Here is a 25,853-nt window from a genome sequence, read left to right as displayed (position 1 = left end):
GACTCTTTTTGGCCAAGCAGAATGGGACCCTATGGTGAGGGGGCCCGTGAAGGTTACCTACCCCACAAACCAGGACTCAGAGAGGTACAGCCACCTGCTTCAAGTCACAGAGGAATCTCAAAAATGTAGATTTTCTGATGATGTGTCTCATGCTGCTGAATATAGGGCATTTTATCGACTTTGATGCATTAAGTTAATCACTCTAAAACCTATGTGTATGTCTTATCTGGATTTATTCTGCATCACTCATACACTCGCTCAACAAACCCTCGCAGGACATCAACCTTGCACAACTGTGTCTTGCAGGATAGCAGAAATGATCAAGACGAGGGGGAAATATGATTGGGGTGATATGCCTGTAAAGAAGTGTCACTAAGGTGTGGTCAGTGTAAAATGGCAAGTGTAAGTCACGGTGGGGGTGGGGGTCAACGGAGGAAATGTTATCTCCCACAGACATTGATAAAATCATTTGCTTTAGTGGAACCATTCCTAACAGGGGAAATAAAGAAATCTCAAACACAATTCCTTTTTTGTTGTAAAAAAGAAACTGAATCTATCTTGGATATTAACTCAGAATCAGTTGACCAATGCCCTAGAGGAGCCACATCTCAGCACTATTACCCCGAACACAGAGCGAAGAGAGTCACTTTGACTGTCGCTCTTCCTCTGGACACACAGTCACCACAGATGGATGAGATCACCCATTCATTTATTCGACAAATATTTATTGGACGTCCATCATGTGTCAGGCATTCTATCAGGTACTGGGATGCAAGAATGATGAATTTAGAAGATCAGTCATTGATTTTCTCAGGGACCTACTTATATTTGATATTCTTGTTTAAATGAAAAATATCATCAAAATGACTTTTTTTTTTTTTTTTTTTGCCATCCGGCCACTATGTAGCCTCTTTTATGGGAAGATCTAATTTTCATTCAACCAACAAATGTTTATTAAGCATCTGCTCAGGCTCTGGAATCAGGAGTGAACACAATAGACGAGAACACAATAGAGGAGACTTCATTTACATGAGAAGTCATCACAGGGAGACGAGGATAATGGGATAAATGGTTACTTGAATGGGAAACATGGAAACAAATGATTGGAAAGAAATCAATTGCCTTCATCAACCTGACTTGATTAATTCCCAAATTCAGGCTCCTTCCTGAGAACTGCCCTGGGTAGGAGGCCCACCTGGAATGCTCACAGGTATGGTGTATAAATGGGAGAGTATATAATGGTCCAGGTTTTAACTCAATGGAGAGTAAATCAGAAGATGGTAATAGCTGTCATCTGGGAAGACAGACCTGGGATTGCCAGATCTTGACCACGAATAAAAATTCAGATTTTTATGTGAATCTTTTGATGTTTAAATTCTGGCAGCTAATAAAAAATTGAAAATTATATATATATTTTGGAAAAGGATATTTTGATCAAACATTTTATCCAAGCTTTATGGAAACAAAGAAGCTTGGATTATCTGTACCTTCTAATAAAACTAAATCTAATTCAATATTGTACTGTTCTTTAAAAAAAAAAAAGATTTTATTTATTCATTCATGAGAGACACAGAGAGAGAGGCAGAGACACAGGCAGAAGGAGAAGCAGGCTCCCTGCGGGGAACCCGATGTGGGACTCGATCCTAGGACCCTGGGGTCACGGCCTGAGCCAAAGGCAGACGCTCAACCACTGAGCCCCCCAGGAGCCCCAACGCTGTTCTTAATATAAAATAGAAAACTGTATTTAAAAACAAAAAATATATTTTAAAGAGGAAAATAAACAGGACCAATTTTTTCAAAAGTATAAATAATAATGTTGCTTTTTCGTAACTAAAGTTAATTTTATCTAATTACCCTTCTTATAGAACTTAATAATTTATTTTAATTTTACAACCATTTTAACACTTTCTTAGGAATATGATTTAAGCCAATTTTACGTATCTGTGAAAGCTGTAGGCAGCTTGTTTGACAGTTTTATAAAACATGATGACCTGACATGTATTTACTGTTGAAACTTGTATACATATTCATCCATGATGCATTATTTTGACCAGTATAGCAATTGCATTTCATGTATTTTTTAAAAACATTGTAAATTTAAAGCTGTTTCATCAGAGCATTTTGCAAGTACGTGCACATATACTGACGCTGCATTTGACACTGATTTCAATTAGCGTCCGTCATTATGAATTTAGAAAGTAAAAAGGCCTAGTTACCGTTTTACACTTCAGCTTGATTTTTCCCCTTTCTTACGACCATGAAACGTGTAGAGTTTGTCATATTAAAATGTCTAGCTTTACAAATAGTCTTGTTTCTGGAAAAGCATGTAGGAACGTGTTTTTGGCCATCAAAATCGTGTGTTTTGAACGAGCTACGAGACTCCACAATTCTCCTCCGTGGGATGCCCACGACCACGTCCACAGTAGTCTTCTCCCTAATGTTGTAAGGACTGTGGATTTAAAAAATGCCTTTCAGATTCTCATAGAGTGAAAGTTTAAATATCCAACTGGTGACGAGGGCAGCTGAGAAACAGCTTTGATTCGAGCAATTCTCTGCACTGATGAAAGCTCTGCCCGGAAGAAACGCTCCTGCTCTTCTGGGGTCTGGGCTGTGACCCGGGAGGCCGCGGGGCCGCGGGGGCCTGCACACACAAGGGTGAACTAAACCCAGGGGCTTGGGGCGCCCGGGGAGCCCGGGGGGCCCGGGGCTGAGCATCTGCCTGTGGCCCAGGCCATGACCCCAGGGTCACAGGATCGAGTCCCACTTCAGGCTCCTGCAGGGAGTCTGCTTGTCCCCATGCCTGGGTCTCTGCCTCTCTCTCTGGGTCTGGGTCTCTCATGGATAAATAAGTAAAATCTTTAAAAAACAAATAAACTAAAGCCAACGGCTTCCAGTAGTTCCCTTCACAGCGTGAGAGCCACACAACTGTCCAACCTGGGCACTGACCCGGGCGTGCCCCCTGCTACAGAGCTGTGCTGCCCGCGGCTCCTGCACCTGCAGGGCCCTCAACCCCCCCTGGGCCAGGCCTGTGCTCCTGCACCCCCGCCCCGTGCTCCTCCACCTGCAGGCACCCTCCCCACCCAAGTCCGTGCTCCTGCCCGCCTCACCAGTTCTGTGCTCCTGCACCTGCAGGCTGCGCCCCCCAACCCAGGCCGGTGCTCCTGCCCCCTGTCCCCGCCTACCCAGGCCGTGCTCCTCCACCTGCAGCCCTCCCACCCCCACCCCAGCCAGTGCTCCTGCACCTGCAGGGCGCCCCTGGCCCATGCTCCTCCACCTGCAGGCACCCTCCCCACCCAGGTCCGTGCTCCTGCCCCCCTCACTGGGCCTGTGCTCCTGCACCTGCAGGCCCCCCCACCCCCGGGCCTGTGCTCCCGCCCCCCAGGACCCCATGAAGGCCGAGGTCGCGGACAGGGGGCACGGCGGCCACCCAGCGACCCGCACGGCCCAGGTCTGGCGCACTGGCCTGGCCCCCCCGCCCCCGCCCTGGGCGCCCGGGTCACACTGACTGATTAGCAAAGGCAGCTGCAGGAACTCTCTCCTCCCGCAGGACATGTCGCGTCCCCAAAGGACACGAAAGTCAAATGCGGCCACACCTCAAACACCAGACGCCCTCTTTTCATCTCTGCGGAATCCTCTGCCCTCGCCTCGTAGATCATGGTCCGGGGCCCAACAGTTGCTGCTGATTTTCACGATCTGTTAACACCTAGGAATTTTTACATTAAAGAACTTTTTTCACCTTCCCCCTGCATTTATTTCCTGTAACGTTGCAGCAAATGTCAGAGCCTGCTGTGTGCATGTTTGTTTGTTTTGTTTGTTTGTTTTGTTTTTTTACTGCGTGAGTCTTAACTTTACAAGGAAGAAGAAACACGGAATTACTCTAAAGATAAAAGGCACCAAAATAATTTCGCCTCTTAAAATTTAAAGATAAACGTCTCCTTGGAACTGTCAGGGAGATTATCATGAGCTGTTTTACGATACAGGCTCATCCAACTTGGTTACTGATTTCAGTTTATTAGCAAAGAAAAAACAGCAGCTTTTCCTCTGTGGTGCAGGACATTATCTACCATGTTTAACTGAACCCCTCTCCGCCCAAAGAATGAATGGAATCATTTAAAATTAACCAATACTCCTAATACATAAATGAACATGACGTAATCTCTCTCATCTCACTAATGACTTCTAATTTACAAAACGCTTTTCTATCCATTGTCGTTTTATTCTTCACGACAACCCAGTGAAGTATAGGTTGGGACAAATACTATCATCTCCATTTTACAGATCAGAGCAATTTTCTGAGAAGCTGACTGGCATCTCAATGTCGCTGAGATAATAAGTGACAGACCCAGCCCAAAAATCCAGGTCTTCCGATGCCTCACCTAATCCCTGTGTTTCACTGAAAAAACATTTTGAAAAATGTGGTCTTTTGGTGGAATGTCTAGTGGTTTGAAAAAAAAAAAAAACATTTACTCAAAGAGGATCTATTGGCAAAGGTGGTAGGGAAGTTGTGTTCACTCGATTAGCATTCTAAAGTGAAAAAAAATCAGATTTGCTCAACTGATTTAATAAAAAGGATGTTGATTTGTGAAAACGGCTATGTGCGTTACCATATTTCTATGAACTTGGATGACTCTGTATAGCATGGAGTTTATAAAAGCCACAAATACATGAAATCATATTTTGGTTTGATTCTGAAGAGACCATGTAGACATTTCACAAATGAAATACAAATGATTTTAGTGAAAGCCAGAATCAAAAGAAATGTTGGACTTCATACATTCCAATCTTAAAATATTTTAAGACTTTTTATGACTAGTAAAAATTTCATTTCCTCTCAACCCAAATACTATTAAAAGAAGAAAAAGAAAGAAAAAATAATTTAGAAACTTAAGATTCGGTGGCGGGTAATCATGCAGAGGACAGAAGTAGGACGTGGATGTGTTGTAAACTTTGGGGTGAGGACTCTCAAGATTGGGGACAAATGAAAGAGAAGGAAATGGGAGGGTAGAGGGGACGAATTTCTAAGAAAAGGACTTTCTAATGACGTACAGATTGGTTAAACGATTGCTCTTTCATGACTGAATAGTAGGAGGAGAGGATAAAGATTATTTGAATATATTCACACAGCAATGTGTCACCAAACATGAACCTGGTCCATTAATGAGCACAGCCTTTATTTTCATTACTTAACAATTTAGAAGTTTTTAAAAATTTGACACAAAAAAGTGTGCTTTTGCCTTTAGAAGTGGCTCTTCCCAAAATGGATACAACAAACAAAACAACCTAAGAAATAAAACCACTTACTAGATTCTTAAAGTTTTTATTCAAAACATACTGCTTTCTATGATATGTCTTTGGCATTTGGTGAAGTTTTCCTTTTTGTTTTGTTTTGTTCCTTTTTTGTGTTCATAGGTTTCAATTATGTTTTACAAGAGCAAATAAAACTAAAAAGACAATAATTTATGTTGTCAAAATAATTATTGAAATTATCTGATATGTTACATGTGCAAAAACCTATATGTCTTTGACAGGATTGGAGAATTCAAGAAAAACACACACAAGATTCTTTGTAGTGCAGAATCACTTACAGGAAAGGCCAGACAATGTTAAGTAAAAGAATAAAAACACATCTGTGCCATAAAGAATACAGAGTGACCAATAGAGGATTGGAAAGTCAAGTCACGGAAAGCGCCGTAGAAGGGATTTATTTTTTTCCCTGGAAGACTCTTCCGAGTGACATTACCTAGAAATCTGCATTTTCACACACAGCAATAGAGTTTCTCAAGAGCTAAAGAAACAGGGGTTCCTACCATGCAAATAAGTGTGCCACAAAGGAACTGTATGGGAAAGAGTATGCCCCTGAGCGACATACACCTGAAAGCAGGTGCTCTCTGCACGAGAAAGGGCATAAGCCATGGTTCTCAAAGTACAGTTCCTGCTCCAGAGGCCAGACACCGTCAGGACCAGGACACCAGCTGGACATGCACGGTGCAGGGCCCCACCTCAGTGCTGATGAGTCAGAAATGGCCTGGGGTCAACAAGCCTTCTGGGACATCGCGGCACCCACTCAAGTCTGAGAATCCACTCCACTAGTGTAAGGGAAACTAGTGATGGGGGAGGAAGGAGAGGAATGTGCAGGTGGCTGACGCTAGTGAGGGTGGTGAGCCCTGGTGAGAAGTGGGGCGGGGGGCGGGGGATCTAAGCCCCTAAATCCTAAGCCCCTACAATGTGCACAAGCAATCGGTGACGCTGAAAGAAACTGAGGTCTGGATGGAGGTGAGCTCAACAAGTGTAGTAGACTAGGACACGAATCGGATGGCAAGCTGTGGGCCTAATCCTCCAAATCCTCCAAATCCTCCAAATCCTCCACAGCCCCTCTGAACCCTGGGCCGAGTAGCCAGCAGTGGGGCAGGTCCCATGTCATCTGGACAGGGAGGCCGCAGAGGACCTCAGGCCCTTCAGATCAGACTTGTGACACCCCGAACTTCTGCTCCTCGGTATTTACAAACACACCGACAGTGAAAGTAAGAGCAGAGCATCTGGCAGGAGCAGAGACCGGGATATCCTTCTAACCTGTCCATTTCTTTACAACATATAGATTGGGGAGCCTTTAAAAAGTCATCTGGTCCACCCAAGCTTGTGATGCCTAATTTCTTTCTTTAATTTTGCCACCAAGTGGTCAACTCATCTATGCTTTGGACACTTGAAAGGGAAACGTGTGGACCTCTGGAGAAGGCCTTTTTTAGTCTGTCTTTGGAGAGCCTTAGGTGTGAAAATACCCTGACCTATACAGAACCCATAGATGTCTTCCGGTTGTGAGGTTCAACAAAATACCAGAACTGGAGATATTTGTCATTTTTTTCACCACCTGTTTACTCAATCTTTTCTTATTTGGGAGGATTCCTCTACTGGGAAAGCCAGATGCTCCTGTTCCATCTGTGATAAATTGGACGAGGACGTGTGATCTAAACTTGGCCAACTGTGTGTCCACTCCAAGACTTTGATTTTGGAGCAAATGATACGCACGTGAAGTGACAGTTTTGAACTGACTTATTGGAATGAAGCAGTGGCAGAAGCAGCAGCCTCTGGGATCTGGAAGAGGGGAATCTGGAAAAGAGCGTGTGTCCAGTGGCAGCAGGAGTGATCATGCCAGGAGTGGCTTCCAGACCAGAAGGTTCTCGCGGTGTGACAGTGTCTGTGCCTTATACCATTCCTTTGATTCCTATCTACTTCCTGGGCCTTTCGTCTTCCCTCAATAGTTTAATTCTGCACGTAACCAGCTAGGTTTTAAATAAGTTCATTTCCTGCTCAGCTTAGCCAGAATTCAGTCGCATTTCTTGCACTCAAGGTCCTTGGCTAATCGATGGAAGGTTGTGGGAAGTCGAGAGGGGGCAAGAAACAATGCATCTGACATTAAAGATGTTGAATGTGATAGAGAATTATCTAAGTAAAAGTGGTTCATATGCAGTCAGAGAAGTGGATGGAATCCATGTCAAGTTGGGTTTTTAAGAGTCATATAAATATATATATATTAAATTCATCATTTATAACATGAGTGATTTGGGTTCTATCAGAATATACAAACTGAGGCCTGTGAGTTGAATCTGATGGTAGAGTTTTTACTCATTTGTTTGGCTGACAGAAAGGCCCTTTCTGAAAAGCCTTACCAGCCTGTACCATTTGGGAGGCCTTCCATTAACATACATGCATGTTGATTTCTCCTGAAGACTCAGAAGATCTGACAATACTGAACCAGAACTCCGAGATGGCAATGATCAAGTTGAGCTGAGAGTTCCTCTTCACTTTGAACGGGGCGTATGCTTCCCATGTGCCACGGTCCCCGCCGCTTTCCACTGCCTCACATCTAGTCTGATGCGGTCAGATGTATTACCCACCTCTGGAAGGATTTGTGTTTGCAACACATTATGGTCTCTTAAAGTATTTCACTTAAGTAAAAAACAAACAAAGAAATGCAAAAAAATAAATAAATAAATAAAAGCAGGGAAACTGCTAATCTTGGAAGAAGAACTAACACATGCTTGAAAGCCTAATCATACTCTGTATGTCAAGCTTACAGGAATTTATTTGGGGCAGAACATGATTTGATTATGAAAATACCCAAAGCTCTGATGGCAGGGCTGAGCAGGTTTCCTCATTTGTCATCTGGGGTAAAAATACCTCGGTAGTTTAAGAGCCGCTAATTGTATAAGAATTAATATCATAAGCTTTAAAACCAGATAGACCTGAATTTAAGTCCAAGGTCTGCCCCTTGTTTGCTGTGATCACAGTGCCCATTACATATGGCTGTTATGGATGCTGAGTGATAAGATGTGCCAAGCACAATAGGTGACAGGTGGACATTTATTATGATAGACTGCTCCCCTGCTCGAGCTTCTATATTCTAATCATGAACAATAGTTTTGATTGAGGAGTCTCAACGTCTAAGACATAAATAAGAAAAAAATCTTGTTTCTTCCAATTCCTACTTCTTTTTTTTTTAATCTTTTTTATTTTTATTTATTTATGATAGTCACAGAGAGAGAGAGAGAGAGAGAGAGAGAGAGAGAGAGGCAGAGACATAGGCAGAGGGAGAAGCAGGCTCCATGCACCGGGATTCGATCCCGAGTCTCCAGGATCGCGCCCTGGGCCAAAGGCAGGCGCCAAACTGCTGCGCCACCCAGGGATCCCCCAATTCCTACTTCTATCACACTCCATTGACTGAACAACTATCCTCTTTTCTTAAGAGGCCTAACTCCCTTAATGACATTAAAGCCTTATATCATCACACTTTAGTCATTGCCAGTTATAAATAGTCTCATTTTTAATATAAAGACTTGGGTCTATTCACTAAAAGTTTAATTTCATATTGGATCCAAAGCTTTCCCAAGGGAAATGATTCCTGGCCCCTAGAGTTTATGATGGATAGAGAGAGTAATAGGTTTAATCCTGAGGTAGCTCTCAGTTCCTGGCCTCTGGTCAGTCAGGCAAACACTAATCTAGTTGTCACCGTGGAGGGATTTTGTAGATGTAATCACAGTCCAAAATTGGTTGACCCTAAATTAGGGAGATTAAATCTAGGTCCAGGGAAGACAGAGAGACAAATCCTGAGAGTGATTCAAGGTGCAGGAGATTCTCCATTACTGGCTTAGGAGACAGAAGGACCCACATGGCAAGGAATGCATGCGGCCCCTGGATGTGGTGAGCAGCCCTCAACAGACCAATAGCAAGGAAATGGAAACTTCAGTCCTACAGCCACAAGGACCTGAATTCTGTAGCAGCCTCAGTGAGTTTGGAAATTCATGCTTCCCCAGGCCCTCAGATAGAAATTGCGTCTGACTGACACCTAAACTCACTCCTAAATTCATGCCTCTTGGGACGCCTGGATGGCTCAGCAGTTGAGTGTAAGCCTTTGGTTCAGGTCATGATCCTGGAGCCCCTGGATCGAATCCCACATCGGGCTCCCTGCAGGGAGCCTGCTTCTCCCTCTGCCTGGGTCTCTGCCTCTCTCTCAGTGTCTATCATAAATAAATAAATAAAATCTTTTAAATAAATAAATAAATAAATTCACACCTTTTGATTTGGGACAGGAGGAAGGAGAGGAGAAAAGCAATCTCCTTGTCAGGAGTCATCACTATTGGTCTAGCTCATCATCTACTCTTGGTGTAGACTGAGGACTCCTCAAATAAGCCTTGATGGTGAAGCCGTCTGGAGCCCTGAGAGTCTCAGCTGCCCTTTCCACTGGATCCTGACATAATCATAGTCGCAGGGACCGTTTTTTCCCATGCTGTGTCCCTGATAAACCTTCTCTGAACCTAGTTTCTTCTACCTTCTACAGCTTTGACTTCAGAATACTTGCAGTCCTAAGATATATACCTCAATGCCTCTAAGTCAGATAAACCTCTAGCCCCTTGCCCCTTCTGAGCTCGTGGGCCTCACCAGCCCCCATGTCTCTGAGAGCCTTTCTCCTTCTCTGGTAGCGCAAGGCTGAGCAGACTTCTGACCAGGTAAAGAAGCACCTTTATCTCTGTCTTGAAATCGTCTCCAGACGTCACAGGTGATTACCTCAGACAGGAAGAATTGGGGCCTCCTCTTCCTTCCTCCCTTGGGAGCAGAGGGGAGTAGGTGGCCTGTCCTCACGAGGACTGCAAGCCCTATGGGTCACTGGTCTTTGCAACCAGTGCCCTCACACCTGCCTTGCTGCTGAGGAAGTAAACATCTGAGGCTAAGAAGGAGGCTTTCTTTTTACTGAAACATAAAGGATTTAGAAAGTGCATTATTGGGTAACCTTCAGGGCCAGGAATGACGCCATCATTATTCTGCTACAAATGTAATGATGCACTTCAGCATTTTTTAAATAGAGCACCATAACTTAAAAAAATAGCACATATAGTTAATTTTGTATCTAGCCTGGAAGTGTCGTTTAGTTTTATAAATATTAATTAAGAATCTTCTAGGCAGGAGCACCCGGGTGGCTCAGTCAGTGAAGCCTCTGACTCTTGATTTCTGCTCAGGTCATGATCTCAGGGTTGTGGGTTAGAGCCCCACATCGAGCCTTGCATTATGTTCTGTGCTGGGTGTGGAGCCTGCTTGGGATTCTCTCTCTCCCTCTCTCTTTGTGCTCCCCCTTCCCCCACCACTGTCACATGCTCTCTCTCTCCTCCCCCCAAAAAGAAGAAGAAGAAGAAGAACAACAACAACAACAACAAACACCTTCCAGGCCTTGTGCTAGACGAGGTGATCAAAGATCTAGGTTTTGACCTAGAGAAACTCTATGTATGTGTGTGTGTGTGTGAAATGCATGTACAAGTGCAAGTAAAAAAGAGAATGAAAGAGTAGAGAGAATGAGAGAGAGAGAGAGAGAGGCAAAGCGATAGCACAGAGACGGAGAGTAAGCTCCAGGAACAGATTATTAACTAGTGTCCTGGTAAAGACGCCCGCAGTGATTTCACATCTTGAACAACACCATGCTCCTAGGTAGGGGAATCCACTGTGTTTAAAATAAGATCCAAATGAGGTCATGAGTGCTTCTTCTGGTAAAATATAAGCAGTTTCATTTAAAAATACACTTAACCTAAACCTTTTAGGATTTAAACATGTCTATTCCTCCAAATATTTCTAAGCATAATGAAATCTGTATACTTAGCCTAACGAATCCATATGCTTTTCTTTGGTTTTGAAAAATCAAAATACAACAAAACAAAAAGTGAATAAACAAGCAGCAACTTCTGACCAAGTCAGAGGCCTCTGATTTCCTGAGAAGCGGGATCTCACCGAGAGGAGACCATCGATCTCTACCCTCTGATCTCGGGACATTTTGAAAAATCTGAGCTTTTCAAATTAGAAAGATGAATTGCAGGGATGCCTTTTACTCTTTTTTGAACGTGAAATCTAAACTTTATAACATTTGTTATTAAAATATAAAAAGTGAAATCTTTATTCTGCGGGTCTGCAAAAGCAACTTTTGAAGTAGGATATATCTATCAACATGCTTATTAGAGGCATTTTTTTCCTTACAGTTTTGGAGAGAGCCTGAAACCCCATGCCAGTATGGTTTAGATATTCATAATTGTTTACACATGTTCCAATAACAAAATATATTTGGGGGGTTGGTGTTTTACTTTTAGGATTTGGGACAGCTGGAAATTATTATTATTATGGTTAAAAGTGTTCTTACTGGGTAATGGTGTTAAAAAGAATATAATCTTTCAGATGCTTCCTTCTAACACGGAACACATATTATTTTATTAAGTTGGATTAAATACAGATTGGCTATTGTCTGGTCAGTTACACGTAAAGGTATCTAAGGAAATGGGTTCTCAGAAAAAGCATCAAATAGAACACGACTGAGGTTTATTATTATCGATATTGTTACTGTCACACAGAAAAACCTTAGTCCTCCTTCTAAGGGCTGGAGGGTTAGTATTCCACACTGCAGTGACAGATTCTAATGAAATATTTAAGAAATGGGAGATTGTTTCCAATCAGATACAACCTATCAAATACCTTGGAGATGTGCTAAAAATTCTTTTGATATTTGCCTATCCAGAAAAAAAAAAAGAGTGATTAATAAGGGAATCTGTAGCTCCCAGAACCCAGAGTGTTTCTTGTAAGGAGCCAGACTATATTAAGAGCCAAGAGGAAGCAAGGTTCAAAGGAAATTCATCTAATATTTGTGCTCTGGTTATGAAAGGGGTGAGAGGCTGTTCATCAGCAGCATGTGTCCAGTTGGCAAGGAGGGCTGTGGGCCAGCCGGGGGGGGGGGGGGAGCGGTTAGTGCATCACAGACGGACTTAGCACGGCAAAGAGGATGCCAGAGAGTCCGACGCTGTGCAGGCTATTTTGGGGGCTTTCCGTGAATCATTTTTTCATTCTGTGCCAGTGTTGACGTAGACAAATGTGTCTGTTGATTGGCTATTGAAGACTTGCAGATTGCCGCAGTAAGTCTCATCTTTGGGGACATGGCTCCCAAGAAGGATTTTTTTTTTTAATGATTGACAACTACCTCTAAATATAATGCCTTGTTTTCATCAAACAATTTTTATTTACAGTTTTTGTATTTTGTTGTATCAAGAGGATGCCACTAAGACTTAACAAAGAAGGATAGGAAAACAGCAGAGTGCAGATTCTAGAGAGGAAAGAGAGATTTCTTTTTTAGTCGAGCAGAGTGATCAGCAAATCTGCAATTGATCATTCATTTAACACACTTAGAAACAGCAATTTTGCGCTGGAGACCTAAGGATATGGAGCTGGTCAAGGTCGCAGGAAACGTGTCTAGGTCTGGATTCCAAAAGCCCTTTTACATTAGGTACAACTGCTAAGCATCAAAAGGTTTAATGACCAGCCCGTAGGTTCTAATCCTCATTCTGCTCCTTCCTGGCAACGAAACTCGGTGAATTATTAAGGACGGATCGTCGCAAGTTACTGAAGTTTATTCACATGCAAGATGAGGGGTCAGATGGCCAAGATCTCCCCAGCTCTGAAGTTTAGTGTGACATTGGAATACAAGATTCACAGATGGCGTTACAATAAATACACCTGCTGCCCACGGAGCTACGGGTCAACCCCACAGCTAGAGACACGCCTGGCCACTCACACCCTCCTCTATTGGTATCTTCCCCGTTAAGAGCCTGGGCCACTGAGGCCTTTCCCAAACCCCACAAAACCATGGCACAGTCTTCTGGCATCTTCAGCCCCTTCCCCACGACCCTTTTCACTGTATTAAACATCATTATGTTAGCAGGATTTGGGGATATTCTCTATAACCTCACCTCACTTGTAAATTTTCTTTTATAGGAAAAATAAATAAATAAATACACATTCTAAACAATAACCTACAAATTAATTTTTGGGGTCTTTTGGAAAGTCTCTTGGAAACCATATATTTATTTCAGCATCTAGTTCTGGAGTAGGCTGTGGCGGCTGAGAGTAGAGTTTGTAGGTAGCAGAGCCTGCTCCAGGAGGTAGCGCAGGTCTGGGACCAGCTGCCCGGGCTCCAGAACAGGCCCTGCTCCCCGGAAGCTACGTGACTGTGGGCTTGTTCTCTGTCCCTGCATTTCTCCAGCTGCAGAATCATCGGGCATTACCGGAGGATCGGCCTGTCAGCGTTTTGTTTGGAGAACTGAGTGAATGGATGTTAGGCAATTAGAGGAGGGCCTGGCACACAGCAAACAGCGACTAGAGACCCCGTGTGTTTTAAATAGTCTCAGAGGTGGAAAGATCTCTCATCTGTGAAGGTGTCTTAGCATTTGGGAAATACCCAAAAGTCATTTGGAACAAAGTCTGATCTTAAACAAGCGGGGGAAGCGTTTAGCGGTTCGGGTTGAACTTACGGTGTGAGTGCCCAGAATGGAACACCTCGTGTCATTTAGATCATTATCAGGGACGAATATGCCCGTTGCCTTTTGAAGGGATGGCTTCCCAAAGTGACAGGGTTGTTTGAAAAGAGAGGACACATACTACAAAATCAAGCTACATTACAATTATACCTCTGTCTGATGCTGCCCAGGCATCTTTGCCGTGTGCTGCTCATTTATAAAACTGGCCCAGGGCACATCGATCTCCTCACCGTTAATGGGACCCACCAGGTAATATCTGTGAAGGGATGCTTCTGTGTTTGGCAAGGAAACATTTCCCCTCTTTTTGTGAAAACACTCTCTAATTCTCAGTCTCTCAACGAAACTGTGAACACGATGACGTACAAAATTTGTTGTGCGACTATCAAAATTAAAACAAGCTTGGAACAGATTTCACACTTAATTCTGGAAGTTTTGTTTTATTACATTTACCATAAAATTTATTGTATAATTTAGCACTGGTGGTTGTTCTGCAAAGCCCTTCATGTTTTTATATCTTATTAAATCTAAACTTACATATAAGCAATTAAAAAATCTCCAATTCAGTTTACTGGGCCTCAGTTTTTTAAAAAGCCTGCTTTAAACTTTCCTCCTTATACCAACCTGAAGACATTTTATTTGTCTATTTATGTTTTGCAAACTTGTATATTGAGCTCTGTCGGTGCTTAGGCACTACACCAAATGCCAACGACATTAACTCAGTTTTTCCTGAAAACCACTCTATGGGATCAGTACCACGATAGCCCTATATGAGGGGTGAGAACCTGCCCCCGTTCTCCAACATGTAAGTGATGAACTGTGACTCAAAATCGGACTGTACGAGTGATATTTTGATCAAAGTATTTAAGAAAGGTTATTCCACTTAAAGAAAAAAATCTCCCTTCCTGGGGTTTCTTAAACCTATGAAATCTGGACCTCGTAACTGCACAGTACTTTAACTTTAAAATAACCTAGGAGGTCTGGAAAAATCATTCTCAAGCATTCAGGGTGGGAGGGGGGGATGGGGCGGACGAGGTAAAAACCCAGGAATGTCAGTGGAAGTCTGCCTCACATTGCTGAAGCATGAGATCCTAAAGAGTTGGGGGGCCACTGGGGTGGAGAGACCTGGTCTGCTTTGAAGAATGAGGTCATGCTCAATGTTTTAAACTCATTAGTCCTGCCTAAAAAAAGGATGTGGATGAAAAAGGAAAAAAAAAAAAAAAGACAAATTAGCATCATTTTCAAAAGAAGTTAAATATGTCAGGCAGTAAAGTGTCCTAATTCTGCCTTCAGGGAACATGTGTCACATCCACTTGTAGTTCTGCAATCGGTGAAACCATCTGCAAGGAATACCCCGTCCCTCATTCTTGTTCCTACAACACACGCTTATTGAAGGAAACGTTACAGTTGGTCAGATACATGTGGAAATTTTCTTAGCATTACCTAATTACGCCATTGGGCCAACGTGTCTTTGAACAAAACACAATTTGTTCTAGCCTAATGAGACAGAGCACGTCAGTGACTTTGACTAATGAGGGCAATATAAACAGTCCAAATAACATATTCTTAATTTTCCCTGTGTTTCCAGGACCACCATTACCTACAACTCATAACCGCCTTCGGAGTCTGTGAGAAGAGGACAATGGCCAGGTGGCTCCTCCCAGATGCTTGTTCCCAAGGCAATATTGGCTCTGGTGGCATTTTGCTCGGAGATCCACGATAACTGCCGATTCTCAGTGCTAACAGAGATCATTGAAAAGCCACACATAATTCCCAAATGGTATATGGTTATACAGATACTAATTTTTTTTTATCATGAAAACAACAAATGAAATAACATGTATAAACACTTAGGGGAGTTTCTAGGACAAAGTAGGTGCTCAATAAGCTGAACTATAATCATGTGGATGAACGCCAGAAGTGAAACCGTCCTTATTCTGCTTGTTGCTGCTGGTGATAATCTGCATCCAATTGTGAGTTACTGGGATAAGAACTGTTTACCCAAGGCTTTTCATAAGTTTGAAACTGTATACGGCATTGTGCCTACGTGTGTATTATTGCTTGGAATAAGGGGTCAAAACTTTCATCAGATATTCAAAAGGGTACCTTGCTTCCTACAAAAGGTTAAATAAAGACCATGGGCCCACAGGAATCATTCGCTTTAACTTGTCTTATAAAGAGCCAAAATCTGTTTTTGGATGAAGCCAAAAATGTGTTTTTTTTTTTCTTTTTTTAACACGAGTCATTTTGTAGGCTTAGTTTGGTAGATGGAAGAACTAATCCAGCGCCCAGGTTCTCTCCCCTCTCTTACCACCAACCTCCCTATCCTGCTGTGTACCTTTATTAGAGTTAGTTTGGACTTGAGAAATGGGGGAAGAAATGGAGAAAGAGAGATAAAAGATGTAGAGGCCCTTCAGAGCAATTAAATTCCACAAAGATGTGGGTATGAGGAATTGGAGCTTTCAAAAAGAAACCCCATTTATCTGCTCCCCTGTTAGCCACGACCTCCCTCAACATTTCAAATGTCACATTTGATATCTGGTCACTCTAACAGAATATTTCATTTAAAGGCCTGCCAGGGTTCTTTTCTATCTCCCTGTGCAGTTCACAAACCGGAAGACTGAGTCTTAGAACGCCGAAACATAGACTTCCAATGAAAATCAGTGTTCGTATACAGCCACGGGCTGTCCTCCGAGAGACTTCTGGATGCTGAAGCCAGGAAGATCCCATTCTCCTCCACATTATCTCGGTGCTGCTGCACTAATGGTAGTAAAAGTTTGTTTCTTCTTGTAAAGGAAGCAGATGTGACTTCGAGAAACATGGAGAACAGATGTGCTGAGCAAAAGTTTTTATTTAAATGGTAATTTAGCTGACCGTAAGTTACATCAACCCATGAGGTGAGTGTTTAACATAGCTCTTTTTCACCAATTCAGAAAGATAATTTATATAAGCACTAAAATAGATCATGAACTAAAGAACACACTCCTCTCATCTTCACTTGCTTTTTAAGAAAACGATGCTAAATAAAAATTCCTAAGCCTCAGATGTATACGAATGCTTATTGGCCACTGAGGAGGCTACTGCAATCAAAATGTCTGGGTGTGCAAACTGCTCGTGGAAATAACATTTCACTCCCCTCACCGTGGCATAGGCCCTTGCAGAATGCTGGTAAAGGTGTGCTCAGTCCCTGCACACAGAACCTAAAACACCTGCAAAGGGCTAAGTGTTTAAGTAGGGAGCGCTTGACAAGACTTGAAAGAATGCCTATGGCCCGGGTCATTGATGACGGTATGGATGCCTTTGCCATCCATCCCTCAGAGTGAGGGAGAAGAGCAGGGCCAAATCCTCTATTATGCACCACAGGAATCATGCCTACAGCACACAGCACTAATTTTAGGAGCCCGAGAAAATGCTGGAATTTCCTTTATACTTAGAAGAAAAAAAAAACTAAACTCTTCAAAGTATGCACGTGTGTGAGTACATGCACCTCTTTATACCAACACAGTTGCAAAATATAACGTTAAGTAATTCTTTCGTGGAAGAAGGGATCCAGAAAGGCAAGAGTGCCTAGGACTGGTGACCATCTAGAATGCAACTGTGTGGATCAGCCCAGGCCACTTGCTCTCCTATTTAATTCCCAACCAGCTCTTCCTGTCCCAATTCCTTTACAATTCTAGCATCCTCTCAGCTCTACAGTCAACTCATCTTCAACAAAGCGGGAAAGACTATCCACTGGAAAAAGGACAGTCTCTTCAATCAATGGTGCTGGGGAAATTAGACAGCCACGTGCAGAAGAGCGAAACTAAACCATTCTCTCACACCAGACACAAAGATAAACTCAAAATGGATGAAAGATCTAAATGTGAGACAAGATTCCATCAAAATCCTAGAGGAGAACACAGGCAACACCCTTTCTGAACTCAGCCACAGTAACTTCTTGCAAGATACATCCACGAAGGCAAGAGAAACAAAAGCAAAAATGAACTATTGGGACTTCATCAAGATAAATAACTTCTGCACAGCAAACAAAACAAAACAAAACAAAAAACAGTCAACAAAACTAAAAGACAACCTACAGAATGGGAGAAGATATTTGCAAATGACCTATCAGATCAAGGGCTAGTATCCAAGATCTGTAAAGAACTTATTAAAATCAGATAATCCAATCATGAAATGGGCAGAAGACATGAACAGACATTTCTCCAAAGAAGACACACACGGCCAACAAGCACATGAGAAAATGCTCTGCATCACCTGCATTCAGAGAAATACAAATCAAAACCACAATGAGATCCCACCTCACACCAGTGAGAATGGGGGAAATTAACAAGACAGGAAATAACAAATGTTGGAGAGGATGTGAGAAGTGAGAACCCTCTTGCACTGTTGGTGGGAATGTGAACTGGTGCAGCCACTCTGGAAAGCTGTGTGGAGGTTCCTCAAAGAGGTAAAAATAGATCTGCCCTATGACCCAGCAATTGCACTGTTGGGGATTTACCCCAAAGATACAGATGCAGTAAAACGCCGGGACACCTGCACCTCGATGTTCACAGCAGCAATGTCCACAGTAGCCACACTGCGGGTGGAGCCTCGGTGTCCGACAGATGATGGATAAAGAAGATGTGGACTATGTATACAGTGGAATATTCCTCAGCCATTAGAAATGACAAATACCCACCACTTGCTTCAACGTGGATGGACCTGGAGGGTATTATGCTGAGTGAAGGAAGTCAGTCGGAGAAGGACGATCATCACACGGTCTCACTAATACAGGGAATAGAAGAAATAGTGAAAGGGATTTATAGGGAAAGGAGAGGAACTGAGTGGGGAAAATCAGAGAGGAAGACAAACCATGAGAGACTCCTAACTCTCGGAAACGAACAAGGGGAAGTGGAAGGGGAGGTGGGTGAGGGGGATGGGGTAACTGGGTGACGCACACTGAGGGGGGCACTTGATGGGATGAGCACTGGGTGTTATGCTATATGTGGGCAAACTGAATTTAAATTAAAAAAAAAACAATTCTAGCATCCTCACTGTTATCAACTCCTACTTCTTCTGCTGTTCTTTTTCATCCTTCTTTTGTTCTCCTTCTCTATACACCCAGAGAGGTAAGCCTGAGAGGTGCATCTGGACAAAAAGAATTTTCATGATGATGATGATTGTGATGATAATTGAATATTGACTGAGCACTTGATCATATACTAGGCTTGGGATCAAACTTTGCATTTATCAACTGGTTAATTCTCAGAACAATTCTCTGAGACAGGTTCTCTCACTAGTTCTAGTCTTAGATAAAGAAACTGAGGTTCAGAGAGCTTCGCTGCCCCGCACTAGGAGACACAGCACATTAGACCAGTTAGAAGCAGAGCCAGGACTGAAACCCAGGCTTGCCTGATAGCAGTGATGGGCATGAACCTTGGACTCCATGGCTTTCAACCACTGGTTAGGAGAATGGCCTGACGCAATTTGCTAAGATGCAAAATTTGCTCTAATAAAATCATCTCGACAGAGACAACGGACTTTTATGTTGTTGATAGAGCAAGAGAAAATTCTGAGATTCTCTCCCACATGTGTAAATTAACTAAATGCAGTGTTCAATCCCAGCATTCAGGAACCTACTAATTTTCACTCGTTAAAGGCAGAGAGATACCATAATGAATCACTTAAGGTGGAAACAAACACGCGAAGAATCTGTTCTTAATACCTCTGAGACATATCACCAAAATATAAAAGCCTTAAAATTAAATATAAAAATATACATTAATTAATACAAATAGAAATAAATGAGTACCTAAATTTGTAAATGAATATAAAAAAACGTTAAATATCACAAGACAGAATTTTCTCGTAGAAGGGAATAGGGTGAAGCAGACAATAAAAGTCATCCATGTTATCTTATCTGTTTGTTGTGAGGATTAAATAAGAGTAGGAAAGTAAGGTCCTTTCACATTGATGAATGTCATTGTAGTATCATCAAATTGTCAGTTCCACAATAGTTCTTCTCACTATTAAAAAGTACACATGAACAAAGGGTTTTTTAAGTTTTGAAAAACTATATTGTGGATGTTTTTAATAGAAACAATTAGTAAGTTGTGTTAAACAGTGAGAAAGATTAACTAGAAATCGCTAATGTGTAATCAAGCGTAATATTCAAAAATCCTCCGCATTGGAAAACATCTTAACAATGATAGTAAACATAGTAGTTTGGCTAAGTAGAATTCCAATACATAAAATATTAAACCTGACTTAAATATTGGGACCAAGAAAGACAGCCAGATATGAGGATATATATGTGTCTAGTAAAATATTAGATGTGAGCTCTAAAACTTTTCCAATGAAGCTCTGATTCTATCACATTCCTCATCAAAATAAGGATTATGAAAACCTCAGAATTTTGCAGTGATTCTAGAACATTATAAAAATTATCATTTGTACATAACCATGAAAGCAAGTTCTACTAAACTAAATTCTAACAGGTTAAATTCTGGCCAAACGAATTTCCTAAACAGGTTAATTAGATTATGAGTGTAGTAAGAGTTTTGGATTCTACAGTCCAGAGTAATGATAAAGGGGGTCAATTTGAGGTCTGTCAGACTCGTATTCAAATACCACCTTCACTACTTAATTACACATGTTTTAAAGCCTTACGTCCTCCATAAGTTAAAGGTTGGGACAGTTATCACCAGTGTTTAAAGTTGTGAAGAACGTCAAATAAGATAAAAAAGTAAAGTGCTTAGCATCATATCTGGCACGTAATGAAAGTTCTCCTGATGTTGCACAGTATCTCCCATAATATATGACATATTTGTAAGAGCAAAGTGCATAGCAGATAATTAATACGCAGTCATTGGTTGGGAGGCTTCCATTACAACACAGGCTCTATTGCTGAAAAATTGAATCACATACTTCGGGTGTACTGGGGTAGGCAAGGTAACTGAAAATGACAAAAATGAGTATTTAATAGACATTACGACGTTGGAAATGGACCAAGGGGCTTTTTTGTCATCAATAAATGCTCTTCTTTTATTGTGTTTGCTAAAATATTAGACAATTATCACATGAATTGTTTTGTAAACTTTGTGTTGAGAAACAGTACAAAAATAAGTGGGAGAATTGTAATGCATTTCCAAATGCTGTAATTGGAGTCATTTAATAGCTCAGCATATAGATCACTAATTAATTTTTTTTAATAAGACAGCAAATGTCAGTTTTAAATCGATAACTAAATGCTGGGCAAGACTTTTTTTTTTAAACAGAATTTTTTTTCTTTCCTCGGTACTTTTCCTTTATTAATTGTAATTTATTTTAAAATGAAGGCCGTTTCTAACAAACGGATCCCTGAAATGTAGTCTCCTACGCTTCTGCTATATGACCTTTCTGTAGATTTTATTTATGGCCTTATTCTGGCACAACGCTTTGGAGGCAAAATGTATATATATGAGACCATAGATCATTTACACAAATCCATTTCCATGGATGCTATATTGTTATCCTTGTCAAAACTTTTTGATTTGGAAAGAGATATTAAAAGAAATATCTCCCCATATGTGTTTTAATTTCCTTAGAACATAAATATATTTTATTAATTCCAAAGCATGACATATTCCAGCCATAATAACAGTTTATTGCTTTCTAAATCTTTCTTCCTAACAGCAAAACATTATGCTATTTATAGGTAAATCAAAATGAAATAACAGTGTAGGTATGTTATATGACTTTTTATGTTTCATTAAGAATCATGTTTTCTATAATTGAATGCATATTTCTGATTATAATACATTAGAAAAGATGGCAAATTAATGAGAAGCATAAAGAGCTATCATAGTGGTATTTGCTGACTACAGAGATGATTAAAAATACAAGGATGAGATAAGAGACGAGTGATTCTTCAACTTTCAACATGGAAGGATTACCTCTAACCTATTCATACTTAGAGTAAATCCACTACAGATTTACTAGATTTACTAGTGGAAAGTAGAAAAGCAGGCCTGTTATTGGTATGTATCAGTAGTTCTCAACTGGGGTCAATTTTGCCCCCCAGGTGATGTTTGGCAATGTCTGGAGACATTTTTGGTTGTCACAATTTGGAAAAGGTATACTTCTGGAACCTACTGGGTAGAAGCCAGGCTGCAAAATATTCTACGGTGCACAGGATAGTTCCCCAAAACAAAAAAATTATCCAGCCCTGATATTGACATTGCTGAGGTTGAAAAGCCCTGGTCCAAATCTAGTTGTTTTGTATCAGTTATGTAAATTGGTCCTTTCTACCTCACTGGAAATAGCTAAAGTATGAGTTGCCTCTGTGGCAGCCATGTACGAAATCCAACAGGAAATATAATTAGAAACAGACACTAAAATAGTGAATTATGGCTAAGTAGGTATTTTACAGTATTTGATCATATGAATGATACAAAACACCCATGACAACTTAATTAGATTATCTTTTTTATTCACCAAAATGTCAAAGTAATTGATTTTTGGATTGGTATGCCTTATATTTACTTTCCCTTCACTGCTAGTTGACTTTCAGTGAAATGATAAAATGAATAGCTGATAACCAGAAAGTGGGAGAATGGGAGAAGGAGAAATTAGGAGGCTTGATTAACCACAGATTGGACACTCTTTGGGGGGTATTTTAATGTAGATCTCCTTTTAGGTTTGTTTAAAAATTAATAATGGAGTCCAATAGGACAAAATATAATTTAAAATATAAGGAAGAAATGTAATTTTTCCCTTTAACCAGCAAATAAAATATAAAGTTTAATTCATTTCCTCTGGTTTGCCACATATACACTTTAGGGGTTCAGATAGAATGGTCTACCATTTAATATGCAATGGTCTGACTCTGGACATCAACCTAAGAATATAGTAGGTCACTAAATTTGTTGATAAAAAAGAAAAATGACAATTTGGAAGACTAAACATTCATGAGTCTCATAATGTATATCTGTTTAACTATCAATTTAGAAACTCTGATAGGAGTTCCAAAATTACATCTTTCCTTCTCTGTATTCTGAACTTCATGATGGGATCAGCTTGCAGTGAAACCTAAAGACGCTAATGAGATTAAGCATAAAGAAGAAAAAAGGGCAAGGTCTCTGGATGAAAACTGTCACTGGAGCCTGGGATGAGAAAAATCTAACCTCTGTTATGGACTCCTCCAGTTCCTCAGGCCACTCGTGCCTCGTTAGGTGTCTAAACCAATCCTTATTATTCATTCATTATCTCTTCAGTCATTTGACAGTTTGTAAAAGGAAGGCTAAAAAAATACTAGTGCTTATTAGACACTGTGCCATGTTATAAAATATAGTACTGCTGGGGGACCACACATCAATTTTAAATTAAAACCTTCTGGAAAGAATTCTTCTAAATGACTGAAATAGTTTTCTGCAATCATCTGTAGGGTATATCCCACAAGAATTTTCTAATATATTTCTTCATGTTATATTAACAAATTCCTAATATAATCCATTGTCTAAGGTAATTGCATGGTAATTAACTTAATTTTGATGAATGTAATGTTTGAGAAGAGACGCATGTCTTGGGAGATAATACATACTTCCCCACTAATGTTTTCTCTTATATTATTGAAGCATAGTTTATATTCAGTATATATAACTTACATATGGCAAAATGCATGTATATCATATTCTATATACAATAAGTTGCACAAATCTTAAGGACATAGTTAACTGAATATTTTCTATATCTCTACACCACCTGGTTATGTATGTCACCACCATCCAGACGGGGAAGCAGGTCTGGGGTGCAGTGAGCAGGCCAGGTTAGCAGGAGCATAAAACACGCTCTGACAAATAATGGCGAGAGAAGAGAGCACTTCTCTGGCCGCTGCCTTTAAGGAAACATGGCATTCATCCCACTCACGGAGGCTCAGTCAGCTCCTTCTCTCGCAACAGATCATAACCAGTCCTCTGTGCCTCAACGCTCCCAACAGGTTGTCAGTCACTGAGATGTGCCATATTTGCAATTATGCTTTCTGAGTGAATCAGGAGATGTGATAATATCAATTACTACTTCCCCAGAAGCACCTATAGTGAGGGGACATGATGTGAGGAGACGTGGAAGGTCGTACCTGGAATCTTAACCGAGAGAAGAAACAGAGGAGAGAACCACCAAATTGGACAAAGCCTCTGGGTAACATTCCCCCTCCAAGATCGGCAGACTGCAAAACGGCATGTGTTGCTCACGAGACAAACTACGGCCTTTAGGAATGAGTAAGATACAAGAAGTGCAGGAAAAAATCAATCTACTCAAGCAAATTTAATTCCCTTCGTCTGGTATCCCTTCCACAAAATAGCTTCATAAATTTTTCTCTAATTCTTTAAAATCAACTCCACTGAACCTAGTTTAAAGTTTCAGAGTAGATTCAGGTACAATTCCAAGAAACACAGCACAATTTCACATGGAAGTGTAAAATCAAACGCAAAATCAATTTTGTAACTCAGTGTGAGTACTCAAGACATTTCTTTCAATATTAACTACAGTACGTCCACTGAACACAATGAGTGTGTGTGTGGGGGGGGTAAGCCAGCACACTAAAAAGAAAACCACTCACAACAAGGTATCTCACATCCCTGGCTGGGACTCTTGCTCTTTTGAAATGAGACCACAGTTTGGATTTGTAAGCATACATTTTTTTTCCCCTAACAATTTGCATATGGCATTTTTCACCTAGGTCAACAGGCCACTCCCAGTTCAACGCGAGTGCAAATGTAGAATTCACCTACCTGCACAAAACCGCATGCTGTGAAGTCCTCAAACAAGGGCAGACTTGGACGGTCTTCTCTGTAGATGGTGAGTTTGTATGTGATCAGGGTCTCGCCCTGTGCTGGAGATTCATCCACCACAAGCATTGAGATTTTGTTCATTCCCAAACCCAGAGGGTAGTTAGCAAAGCTAGAGGAAGAGAGAGAAAGAAACATTCATTCATACATCCATATAAATAAATGATAAACACCAACTAAAACTAATTTAGTTTATTAAATGCCTATAATGTGTACACAAAAGCAGGTCAGGTCTGTACAACTTCATATGAAACTTAAAATATGGAAAAAAAATGTGTATTTTGGTATGTCCGGCAATTCTCTTGCAGGGCAAGTCATGTCCTCCCTCAATCACTGGGAAGGAAACTAGTATTTATGAACCACTTCTCAGGGTCATACATTATCTCATTCAATACTCACAACAAGTCTATGCCCAAAGTCCCATGGTAGAGTCATAGCTAGGACCTAGGTTGGTCTGACTTGAATCCTCTTTTCTTCCTACTAGACTCTCTTGGCTCCCAGGGATCCAAATGCATTTCCTTCCCTATAGCATGGGGACACGAGTATCTTCCTTGCCACCAACATGGCATGTAATAAAGTTCTATCTTCTGTTCAAAATTATAAACACAAGAAACAAAGAAACAAAGAAAGTTCTGGTGACTCTCAGAAGAGTTAATAGAAAAAAAATCCCATGAAACTAGGAAAGTTAGTGTCAGTATGTCCATAAATTGTCACCAAAATGTTTATTCAGCTCCTGAATGCTCAAAACTTTGAGGAGCTGGGATAGGGTAGAAGGAAGTTACCCCTAATGAATCTTTTTAATATTTCAATTAGCAATAATCACGCCTCGGATAAACCTCACTGGCTACGATACTGCCACTGCGCAAAGCTCTTTTTAACATTTCAAAACACAAGATCCTCTCTTGTTACAACACTATGACAAAGAGTAGATACAAAGATTGCTAACAGAGTACCCAGAATCTATAAAGAACTCATCAAACTCAACACCCCAAAACTAAATAATCCAGTTAAGAAATGGGCAGAAAACATGAACAGACATTTTTCCAAAGAAGACATCCAGATGGCCAACAGACACATGGGAAGGTGCTCCACATCCCTCATCATCAGGGAAATGCAAATCAAAACCACAATGAGACACCACCTCACAGCCCTCAGAAGGGCTAAAATTAACACAGGAAATGACAAATGTTGGCGAGGATGTGGAGAAAGGGGAACCCTC

At 41.1% G+C, this 25,853-nt stretch overlaps 1 protein-coding gene and 1 pseudogene across 2 annotated transcripts in view; both read right to left on the bottom strand.

Moving 5' to 3' along the window:
- CPED1 (cadherin like and PC-esterase domain containing 1) overlaps window positions 1-25,853 on the bottom strand; it is a 262,071-nt gene that overhangs the window by 99,762 nt on the left and 136,456 nt on the right. For both annotated transcript variants that reach the window (XM_035698382.2, XM_049093860.1), the window contains exon 15: window positions 24,578-24,746. In XM_035698382.2, coding sequence (XP_035554275.1) covers window positions 24,578-24,746 — 169 coding nt within the window. The remainder of the gene's footprint in view (window positions 1-24,577; window positions 24,747-25,853) is intronic.
- Window positions 25,309-25,504, bottom strand: LOC112678093 (U4 spliceosomal RNA; annotated as a pseudogene).

Source organism: Canis lupus, chromosome 14, assembly GCF_003254725.2.
Source record: "Canis lupus dingo isolate Sandy chromosome 14, ASM325472v2, whole genome shotgun sequence".
Lineage (NCBI taxonomy): Eukaryota > Metazoa > Chordata > Mammalia > Carnivora > Canidae > Canis > Canis lupus.
This window is presented reverse-complemented; position numbering and strand designations above follow the sequence as displayed.